Below are 11,721 nucleotides of genomic sequence, written 5' to 3'. Positions count from 1 at the left end.
CCCCCCGGCCGATGGGAGGGCGGCCCAAGGGGGGGCCCGGAGGCCGCGGCGTCGTGGAGGGCCTGGCCGGAGCCACCCGGCGAGGAGATTTCTGGTGTTTGGCTCGCTGAGGCCGAATCTGGCAACCCCACGTGTGTGCCAACCCATGCGTGGGCTGCCAGCCAGGACCCGAGGGCGGTGATGGCAAGCAAGGCTGCTGCGAGAAATGCCCCGGCGGTGCCTCGCTGCCGGCGCTGCAGGAGCTGTCACTGCCAGGCGGCTGGAGGGGACACGACGCCCTGGTGCTTCAGGCAGGGATCTGGCAGCTTTGGGATCTCTCGAGCGAGAAGCAGAGGCGCTGGTGTGTCAGCGTGAGGCCCGGACAGCCTGGCTTTTGTCGGGATCCCACCCAGTCCCGACTATGCCCTGGGCACTCCTCCATGGAAGCAAGCAAACGCTCATGTTCAAGGGCTTGCCCGTTTCCCAGGTGTGACCTCCGTCGGCCTTGGGAGAGATTAAGCTACCCAGGACGAATGGAGGACCTGTAATTTTGAGATCTTCTTCTAAGGAGCTCTTCTAAGGACTTCCTTCCATGGATAGGGATGGAGCCTGTATTTCACTCAGTTGTGTTTGTGTTACTTAGGCAGTTGACACAAACCCACTCCACAGGCATGTGCTTGGGGTGGTGCATCCTTGAGGAGAGCTGCCTTTCGCCCCTTTCTCCTCATAGCCCTCCGTGGAATAGTTTACAAAAAGGCCTGTCAGAGGAAAGGTGAACAGGGGACTCTCACTTTTAACAGTGGTCTCCTGCAAGCCAAAACCAATCAATGGGGGTAGCTCTAAACTCATTCTGAGTAGAGAGTCAGGAAAACGGAGCTGGTTCCTGAAGTTCTCACTCAGCCTTTAGCAGCAAGTGCTGGCTCCAGATGGCTTCACATGGTTTTACTTACAGGTATGTCCAGAGTTTATAAAAGGAACAGCGCTTCAGCCAAAATTCCCGTAAATCAGACTCTCTGATTTTCTGAGACAAGAGGAGGTTCTTAATATGAATATTTATCCTGTGTGTTTCATAGCATTATTTCAGAGGTAGGTAACAACCATGTGCAAACACCAATACAAGGAGAATGCTAAGCCAGCAGTTCCCTTGCAGGGTAAGGCCTTCCTGCATTTAGAGAGCATCCCTTGTGTATGTATGTATCTATATTTATACACATACTTCCAAAGAAGATTCTTCTCTTAATGCTTCTGAGCAGAGACACCTATATTTGATGAATAAAGGCCAGCGTTCTCCCATGACTTTGAACAAACCCCATCTCTGTCCAGGACAGGCATGGTAGCAGAACCACAAGCAGGAAAAATTAATTATTTTTCCATCTTGCCTTGTTCAAAAAGACCTGTCTCCCAAATTGAAAAAGAGCAAGTGAACAGTTTGTGGGAGGAGACAGTATCTCTTCAATACAGTTATTTCCAAGAGGATAACATCTTTCTCTTTGAATCCTGAGCAATACCATTTCACATGCCATGGGTTTTCCCATGCACTTGGAAAACATGGGTTTTCCCCTTGTTTTCCACACTCTTGGCCTGGGGAAGCATTGTTGACCTTGACGATACCTCAGGCCTAGGAAGGAGGACTTCACTTGTTTCCATCTTCCCATATGTCCCCTCTGAGGCAGCATATCTGACTTGGCACCATGTAGAAAAGCCACAATGGCTGATCCTCCCCTGCTGCTCACTTCTTTCGTCCGTGCCCTGTATCAGTGCTGGTTGCTGACTGAGGCACACTTGCATTGTTCAGGGCCACCAGCAGCTTCAGGGCGGCAGCCTGCAACTCTTCCTCTCCCAGTGTCTTCCCCATGGTCAACAACAACTGAAATTTCTGCAGTGAATTCTGCACATGGGTATCTTGTAGCCTCAGGAGGAGATCCTGGATGTCACTGGTGGGCAGCTGTCCTTTCTGTTGGTTACTGGCTGTCACCTCCGTGGCATGTGGGTCAGAAGGATTTAGTTGCATGTTCCTTGACTCAGGTAAGGAGGTGGGGATCACAGCTACTTCTTTGTCAGGGATGGAGTGGACTGGCTGGGCGGTTGTGGGAGACATAGGAAAAGGCGACTGGGGACTGAAGATGTCAGACAACATGGCATCACTGTTCATGGTCATGTCGTTGAAGGCTTGTGTGCTCCCCAGCTCGGCTTTGGTCTCTCCTGGGCATGCAGTCCTCTGTGGAGGAGAAAACACATCTCTGTAGAGGCAGTAGGATTCAGGAGCAGGCACCTAGCCACCCCCCTGTTCTGTGGGGCTAGCACTCACTGTACAATTCCGTCTTTCCCACTCCCTACAAAGATGAGCCCAAGAAAGGAAAGAAACCTTCTCATTTCCTTATCAAGTCTCCCCATAAGTCTCTTCTTGTGAATCCCAGTTGGTTTTCCTTCTCTTCTAGCCTGCATGAACCACCCTTTCTCCTGGGGTAACCTAGGTTGTCTCAACTTGGTTATGAATGAGAGCTGGAGATAAGGGCTGAGGTGGTCCTCAAAGGTTCTTTTTCTTCAGGAATACCTTCTGCAAAGTCCCCTTTTTGAGAAGTGGCTGCAGGTGCCATCTGTGTAAGGTAGTCAGCTTGGTGCGAGTGTCACTGGAAGGTGGGATGCCCATGGCTTTCTTCTATCTTCCCTATCTTTTAGCCTCCTGTTTTCCCACTTCCTCATTTTCAAGGCTCTCCCTTTTCCCTGGTCATTGCCCAGAGCACAACATGATCTTCAGGAAACAGCTAAATAACTCACCTTAATGAAATACTTTTTCCTAGTACAACGATAAAAAGAAAAGGTGCAGAAGTCGGGGAAGAAAGGAGTTCCTGGCAGTTCAGAGCATATGGGCCCTAGAAAGAGTCAAATAAAGACACAGACTCAGTGTTAAACTCCAGTGCTGGGGTCCCACCAGCCCTCAGCAATAACCTCACTGTCTAATGACATCCCTTCATAAAACCCCCATGCCATTTGGGTGCCTCCCTGAAGCTTGGTGAGAAACTCCACCACTTCTTGGTCATCTCCATGACCCAAGGTGTGAAAGGAGGCTGGTCCCAGGGACATGTTTGGATGCAATCAAGTGTGAGAGAGGATGCTCACGAGAAGATGTCTTCTCACCACAGGGTCTCTCCCCACTCCTCTCCCCCACCAGCTCACAAGTCTCTGTCCCCTCCCAGTGATCAGGTCTGGTGCTGGCTCTACAGGACCCCCATCCATCTGCCTGCCCTGGGGAGTCACAGTTGGCTTTACCCTCAGGGATGACTCCATGGTTTTCGTACTTGTCCAGCATCTGGACCAGGGGGTTCTGGCAGCCGTACAGTGCACGAAGGAGGCAGGCAGTGCTGGCATGACGGGCAGCCCGGAGGGACCTGAAGAACTGGCGGTACTCCTGGTCAGAGAGTGGTGTTCCTGGCTGCTGCACTTTCATTCCCCAGGGGCCAGCTGTGCAGCCCCAACCCAAGAGCACTGGTGAAAAATAAAATGCAGGGAGTCAGAGGGAGAAAGGAATGCTAACCTTGCCACACTCAGAAGAGCCAGAAGGCTGAACCCAGATCTCTGTTGCCTTCTCTGGGTGCACATGGGAAATGCAGGCTCAAGATGCAGGGTCTAGACCTGGGGAAAACCTGCTCTGCCCATATTGAAAGGGGTGTAGTATTTTGGGGACAGTACATGGCTGAGGGACCTTCACCAAAGCTCTGAATATTCAAATCTTGAAATGAGAGAAATGTCTTGGAAGTCAATGATGATATTGGGAATGTAGCCCTGCTGTTGGGGCTGGAGCAAGGAAACTGTTTCCTTTCGAGATTTTAGCCTCTGCAAATTCTCTTCCTCTGGCTAAGTGAGTCCAGAGCACTTGAGTTAATGGAGCATGCCCCAGTGGACGCATGTATGCCCTTATGATGGGCCAAATGTTCACTGAACCCTTATGCAGAACTTAAAGCCGATTCTTCCCTGTAAAGAACATTATGAAAGCTTGTGAAATCAAACCTTTGGAGGTTAGATGTGTCCAAGTAAAAGCTTCATGTGCAATCTTAATTTCATCTCCTCTTGCATGTGCTTTTTATACATTCTTGAAGTACACACCAGCCTACTCTTTTCTAAAAACTTGGCAGCTCCTTCAGTGTAGAGACTGGACCTGCTCTGTCAGGGAATCAGTTTCCCAGGTTAGGCACTTACTATATTCAGGACATCTGCCTCATTTCCCACAGCTTGGGAGGTGTATGGAAGAATGAGTCAGGAAGATGTTGGAAGGGCAAGGGTAGTTACGTTGGTACTCTTCCAAGAAGTAGGTTTTATTCCTGACTGCACTAGAGGCTCCTGCGTGATGCTAGGCAAGTACCAGGTTTCTTAGCATGTTATTAATGGCATTTTCCTTACCTTGTGGGCTGCCATTTATAGGAAGGCTGAGCTTTCTTTCAGTTTTGGAGTCTGCATGTGGTGTATTTAGCTACATTAGCATATCTACTCTGAGAAAACAGAGCTGAGATATCTCAAACCGAGATTCTAAAAGTAGTGGATGATTTGAGTTTAATCCCTATTTGCCCTCATTTTGCTATTTGCAAAATCACCATAAACCAATTAATAGCTGTGAAGTTCTAAAACATGGGAGTATGTAAAAAGATCCTGAGGAAGTGAGTCATTCTGTCTATAGCAGAGTTCAAATGGGATCAGTAAATAAATCAGAGTCAAACCCTGAACAATAAGGGTGACATAACATACTGAATAGCTGCTGATTAGAAAGGCAGTGTCCATCCAGGGACTAAAGAAGCCAAGACCATGTGAAAACAGTGAAGCCAGGTAATTAAAGAGCTGGGTTACTACATGGGGAACAAATCTAAGGTTGCAAAATGACTGTGATTCAGGCATGCTCCAAGCTTGACTTTGCAACCTCTGTAAGTCTCTTAACCTATGACGTCTTTGGTTTTCTTTTCGTCAAAACAAAAACTTCCGCATGGCCTATATCTCATTAACATCTATGCCATCTTATTAACACCTATGTGTTAAGGTTACGTGTAGTGTTCCCCCCAAGAGGACAGCAAGGGTTATCATGCACTTGGTGGGGCAGTAGGAAAGGAAGGCACCACACTTTGCCAGGTGATTGGGGCAGGGTTGCAGAAAGCAGGGGAATGAGGAGACTGGGGGATACAGAGCACCTCCACGGTCTCCTGCTAGGATGTGGCCAGAGCAGCCTGGCCTTTCTACCCATTTCTTCCAGCTATATACCTTTCTGTTTGTCTTTAAGCAAGGTTCTCTCTCAGGCCTCTTTCTCCTCCCTCCCCTGTCACTTCATCTGGCCAGCTTTTCCCTCCAGATCTCTGCCTTTGCATTTGTGTCTGTTTTACGCACCCAGCTGACCCTGTTATTGCATCACCAGTCTCCACCTCTACTCCAGCCTCTGCCCACTGCATCCAGCTCCAAGTCCTCCTCCCTCGCTCCTAGGTCACTCTCTGGCCTGCCTTGATAAATAAAATACCAGCTTCAATGGGTGAAGACTGGCAAAATTTTAAGCACATGAAATCTTTGCACCTGAGGCATTCGAGGGTGCTCCCATCTCTTTCTCTCACCTCCAGATTGCCAAAGCTGGAGAGTGATCGGGAGAGGTGAAGAGCAGCTGGGTCGGCTGCCCTTTCTCATAACCTGGCTTGAAGGAGAGACATTTACTACTCACCAAACAAAACCAGACAAGCCCATGTGGCCAACATCACACCGTGAGTGGTGTCCGTAACAGTCTGGGGTCCCCTATGCTGCCTGAGGTGTCACCTCTGCTGCTTTGCCTGCCTGCCTGCGTTCTCTTCCTGCCCCTCTGGGTTCTCCCAGGAGAGCTGGGGAGGTGTCATGGGTGGTGGTGTCATAGAAGACGCCTCTGTTCCCACTGTTCCTTCCACTGCTGCCCCTGCTTCCTCCTGACCACGCCTGCCCCCCCACCGGGCCTGTGTGCTGCCCAGTGCTGGATTTGTGTTGGGGAAGGCAGTGGCAGCTGCTTGCCTGAGGCAGAGTTTGGGCACAGGCTACCTCCTGTGGCAGTGGGGTCTGATGTCTTTGCTGTGCCACTGGGTTCAAACTCAGAGAAGGTCCCCGTGGAAGATGTTTGGTTTCCCTGGGTTGACATCCATGGGAACTTTATTCTCCCCACGTCCCCCGTCTCCTGGAGACTCGTGGTCTCAGTGGTGGCTCGCCTGCTCCTGGCCAGCCTCATCCTTCATGGGGAAGCCTCTTTGGGGCTGCTATCTATCTGTCATCACAGGAGCTCAGTCTCTCTCATTGCTCATTTTGCCTGGTAAGGAGTAGGTTACCTTATCAGCCAGGACACTGCTTGTAGACTTGGCTTTGTCCAAACATGGTTGCTCTGGAGACTAGCACCTTGTCCTGGGTTTGGTGCTCAGTGGTGTTTCGGGTTTCCCATCTTGTTTAAAGACAGATCTTTCCTACCGACCACACAACATGCTTTTCTGCCATATCCCACAACCTACCTGGCTCTGCACAGCATCAGCTGTCTTCCTGCATCTGCATTCTACCTTCTGTAGGTGCTTGTCCACCATTTTAGGGTGCATGTTGACGATGCGCTCGCAGCAGCTCTCGAACGACAGTAGGAAGGGACTGAGCCAGAAGGACGTTTCTTTTCTCCTAAAATCAGAAGGATGGTTCAGCAGGGTCAGGCTTACCCACAGAGTGGCGCTGTGGATGGAGATTGTATGGGGAGGGAGACCTTGGCTTCCTTGCCTTTTACTAGGATCAGAGCCTGTAGCTGCTGCCTGCTGCCAGGAGGAATGGAAACACCCTCTCCCCAAGGGGTGATCCCACCAAATCCACTGTGGAAGAGGCGGTGTGGAGCAGGAAGGATGTGACTCCAGGCTGAGGCAGAGCCAACAAAATGTCAGATCTCCATTTTATCAGGGGCCTCCTTTTTTTGTGGTGGTGTTATGCAGGTGAGGAAATCTTCCCTCTGTCCTCAGGAGGGCCTGGCAACTGTCACAGTACCGTCCTCGGGTACACCACTGAGCAGCCAGTTTGTTTGTTTCTCATTTTGAAATGAAAAGATGCTGGTTTACATTTCTTACGAACACCCAGTCATGAGCAATTTTACACTTGTTCCTAGTGGCACGGTGGGAATCTACGTGACCAAAATGGTGCAACACCATTGCAGAGCTGGCATTCATTCACATGTGCAGTTTTAAAGCATTTTCTTTCTGTAACCTGTACATTTCTAGGATGTTACTGAGCCCTCAGCATCTTAAAATGCCTCTGTACAAATACCACTGCACAAATGTAGTGCTAAATGGGTGACCTAATTTTCTATCCCACAAACCCCACTCCTGCACAGCATACTTCTGCTCTGAAAAGAGATCCTTGAAAAGTGGGATTGTATATTGGCTGACTAAATCATCTCGGTGTTCATGCATAAACAGGTGTGTGTTTGTTTTTTTCTGCTCACTGCCAGCCCTGTAAACCCCATCTGGAACAAGGCAGCCAAATTGCCATTTTTCTGGAGCACAGGACAGAAAATTCTGCCTTCGGACTGCTCCTGTCAGTAATGTGTGAGCAGACCAAAATCTCTCACCCAGACCTGCGTGTGCCTGGCTGAGCCACTGAGAGCAACCAAGCAAAATACTCCTTTGGTAAAGGCAATAAATGGGACGCCAGACAGACACAGAAAGCAGCTCAGTTGTGAAGGTGGCTTTTTTCTTCCATCTGCAGAACAGAACTGCATTAACTATATTATGTTCTTATTTAGTTCACTAGGAAGAAAGATGATGGAGAGAAAATGGTCTGAGGAATCAGTATTATTCTTACACAAAACCCAGTAGAAGGCATTTTGGTCTGGAAGTGCAGCAGGAGGAACATCCAGACACTTGTGAGAAGTCAGCAAACTGGCAGGCAGCTCTCTGCTGATAGGTAGTCAAACCTGTCTTCACTACATGAGCTGGCCCTGGTTACTGGACCCAAACAGCAGTGTCACGGTGTGTGTGGCAGAACAGACAGTGACCCTGACTCATGTTTCTGGGTGTCATTTTCCTCTAGTCTAGGTTGCTTTCATCTGCTAAATACTTATTCTTGTGTAATCTCATTCTACTGCACGGCTACACATCTGTTTTCTTTCCTTTAATCAGGATCTGCAGTCCCTAACTTGGCTTTAACCTCCTGGATGGAGTGAAGAGAAACAGCTTTGTGGCCAGAAGCAGCTAAACACCAAGACAGTAGAGAGATTGCTCACAAGGTGAGAAAGTGGATAGAGCATGTCTGGGAAGAGCTGAATGCTGAAAATTTGGTGTGTCCTGTGCTGCATGCCTCACTCTCATCCAGCCTGTACTGCTCCAGTACTTTAAAAGATGAAACACCCTCCTGGGGTATCTAATAGCCTTTCAAAAGGACCCTATCCAAAATGAAATCAAATCCTGTGTATTTTTCAGTGAAGACTATACTCAGAATGTTAGAATGCATAACTAACGAAAGTGTGGCTTTTTCTTCCTTTCATGCTGACAATATTTTTCATGTTTTATTGATCAGTTTGCCTTGAGGTGCATGCCTTGGGCCAGTGCTTTATTTGTACTACAAATGTTTTTCAGCCCTGAGTGTTGTAAACAAAACTTTGGTAATCAGTTAAACCAGTGCCATGGTGTCTTCCAAAACATGCAGATCACCTGAATCAAAACCTGAGGGGTTTATCCTGCTGCATTCACCTCATATTCTGACATCCCACACATAAGAGGATGATGTCAACTGTGTAAACAGTGCCATCCAGCTAATCGGCTTACCTCACACTCCAGCATCCATTTCCAAAGTGTGTTCTTCATATGAGTATAACTAATAAAAAATCAGGAGCCTCGAAATGTTTAAATCAAAATGTTCGTTTCTGTGCTTGATTAATAAAACAGTTTATCTTTCCACTCATTTGCCTATCTGTTCTGTAGACAAAATCTAGATACAGTTTGCTGCAGAATATGTAGGCCTTACTTTTTAAGGAAAAGAGCTATGACTGGAAAGAAGAAAGAAAATAGTCTGCTTGGCAGGACTGGATGTTCCTGGGGCGTTGACTGCTTCCTTCCTTGATTAAGCATGGGAATGCTGGAAGAAGAGCAGTGATTCACAGGCAACAGGAGAGAAGCAGCTGCAGTGAGGGTTGTTGAGGAGACCAGTGATGTTCCTCTAACCTCACTAGACATGGGAACTTTGAGGACAATCAAGTGATGAGTTTTGTCCTTTAGGGCTGTAACTTTATGATGGAGGACCCTCTTTGCGATCTGTGGCACAGTGGCTGTTTATCTTTGGGTCACACTCCTTTCCTGTGCTCCTTGGTCTCAGTGCCCTCACTTTGCCTAGAGAAGATACTGAGAGGGTGGGTCCTCACTGTTAGCTAATGGTGGCTGACATGCAGCAGGTCTCTGCAGTTGCCCTGTTTGGACTTCTCCCTCCAAGAAGCAGGGGGGCTTTATTCATTACTAGTTCCTCTGTTCACTCCAGCAGGTGACAGGACCATGGACAACACACAAAAGGGCAAGCTTCATCAGGAGAGTCCTGTGAGAGCTGAACTGCATCTATTCCCCTCCAGAAAGCTCACAGGAGATACCTTCCAGGATGCTGATCAAAGACAGGACTGCAAGCAGGAGCTGGAGGCAGAAAGTGAGGTGGAGACTTTTGGAAAGAGATGGGGAATGGTAACTCCCTGTGGGATGGAAGTCTGGGAACGTGAGGACAGTGGTAGAGCCCACATCAGCAAAGTTATCCTTGTTGGAGACAAGCCAGACCCACCCATGTGTGGGAATGGTGCCATTTGGATTCAGCAGGTGGGAGAGAAAACCTACGAGTGTCCCGAGTGTGGGAAGAGCTTCAGCCGGAGCTCATACCTGAGCCAGCACCAGAGGATCCACCTGTCAGAGAAACCCTTCAGCTGCTCTGAATGTGGGAAGAGCTTCACCCGCAACTCAGACCTTATCAAACACCAGCGGATCCACACGGGCGAGAAGCCCTACCAGTGCAATGAGTGCAAGAAGACCTTCAGCCAGAGATCCAATGTGATCAGGCACCAGCGGACCCACACGGGAGAGAGACACTACCAGTGCAACGAATGCGGGAAGAGCTTCAGCCAGAACTCGCATCTCATTGTCCACCAGAGAAGCCACAAGGGTGAGAAACCCTTTAATTGTCCGCGGTGTGAGAAGAGCTTCAGCGATCGCTCTTCCCTGATCATACACCGCAGAGTCCACACGGGAGAGAAGCCTCACAAGTGCCAGGAGTGTGGGAAGCGTTTCCGGGACAGCTCAGCCATCATTAGGCATCAGAGGATCCACACGGGAGAGAAACCATACGAGTGCACCGAATGTGGGAAAACCTTCCGGCAGAGCTCCTCGCTGGTGACCCATATGCGAACACACACAGGCGAGAAGCCCTACAAGTGCCCTGTGTGCGGAAAGGGCTTTAGCCAGAGCTCGGCGCTCACCACGCATCGCCGCATCCACGGGGGAAAGGCCTTGCCCATGTACCACGGTGGCCTCCTGACCAACCCCTACCAGTGTGCTGAGTGTGGCCGGAGGTGCAGCGACCGCTCCACTCTGGCCAAGCACCAGACCACGCATGCCGAGGAACGGCCCTACATCTGCGTGGAGTGCGGGGACAGCTTCCGGCGGAGCTCGGCTCTCAATGTGCACCTGAGGATCCACCGCGGGGAGAGACCCTACAAGTGCGAGGAGTGCGGAAAAACATTCAGGCACAGCTCAGCCCTTGGTGCCCACCTGAGGATCCATGCAGGAGCCAAGCCCTATGAGTGCGGTGAGTGTGGGAAAAGCTTCCGGAAAAGCTCAACGCTTAAAGTGCATTTGAAAATCCACGCAGCCAAGAAACCTTACAAATGTACGATGGGTAGGAGAACATTCACTTCCCGCTCACTTCTGCCGTAGGGCTGGAGCGGATGATTGGAACAGGAAACAAAAGCAGTGTTTGAGGTACCTGAAAAGGGTGGGTGATGAGAACCATGGTGGGAAGAGACTGACTGGAGACATGGTAGCTCTGGTGTCAGGACTGGGGGCTTAACCTCAGCAGCACAAAAACCATTAGGAGGTCTGGAAGCAGGGAGTTAGTCCTAAGAACCGAGCACCGGTGGTTTAGGAAGAGTGCTGAGAGCCTAGGGACCAGACACCAGCTTCTGGGTACATCAGGGACTGTGAATATGCGGTAGAATAACAACTGGCAGAATCAGGCTTGTAACATAACTTTACAACTAAAGCAAAGATCAAAAAAAGTTCCAGGTTGGTTCCGACTCAAAACTTTGGCTTGTTAGACACTTAGTAGTCTTAGGAACTCTCTTTTTATTACTTTTCCTGCTTTTTGATGAATGTAGTAAGTTTACACTTTGACAAGGCACTTCCAATCTTTTGAGTCTAAGACTTTGGAGCTGAACTTCAATCTATTTGTCTTTTCTTCCTTTTTTTTTCCAAATCTTACATGAGACAATGACTTCTTACCTCTTCATGCAAAGCCTGAGTGACACAATAGCTGAGTAACGCAAAACTCTTGCGGCTGTTCCCAGAAAACATAGATGTGCAAGTATTTCCAGTTGGAACACTGCCCATTACTGGTCTGTGGCAGCTTCTTCCAAATTTGTCCTTGCTGGTTTGAAGCACCTTCCAATTTGGGACATCAACAAAACATGGGCAAAAATGTGGCCTTACCTTATTTAACCAAAAAAATACTTCCCCCCCCCCCCCCCCCCCCCCCCCCCCCCCCCCC

The 11,721-nt window shown here is 49.3% G+C and overlaps 1 protein-coding gene across 8 annotated transcripts in view; it reads left to right on the top strand.

The window, feature by feature from the left end:
* LOC113491369 (zinc finger protein 883-like) overlaps window positions 1-11,701 on the top strand; it is a 16,863-nt gene extending 5,162 nt beyond the window's left edge. For 2 of the 8 annotated variants that reach the window (XM_026868229.1, XM_026868230.1), the window contains 3 exons: window positions 8,109-8,215; window positions 8,635-8,779; window positions 9,460-11,701. In XM_026868229.1, the coding sequence (XP_026724030.1) occupies window positions 9,474-10,892 (1,419 nt within the window). In that variant the 5' untranslated portion in view covers window positions 8,109-8,215; window positions 8,635-8,779; window positions 9,460-9,473 and the 3' untranslated portion in view covers window positions 10,893-11,701. The other 6 variants (XM_026868228.1, XM_026868225.1, XM_026868226.1 and 3 more) reach the window with 6 other exon arrangements.
* Window positions 11,702-11,721: the final 20 nt, after the last annotated feature.

The sequence above is a fragment of the Athene cunicularia genome (assembly GCF_003259725.1).
Source record: "Athene cunicularia isolate RWA chromosome 1 unlocalized genomic scaffold, athCun1 chr1_part2, whole genome shotgun sequence".
Lineage (NCBI taxonomy): Eukaryota > Metazoa > Chordata > Aves > Strigiformes > Strigidae > Athene > Athene cunicularia.
This window is presented reverse-complemented; position numbering and strand designations above follow the sequence as displayed.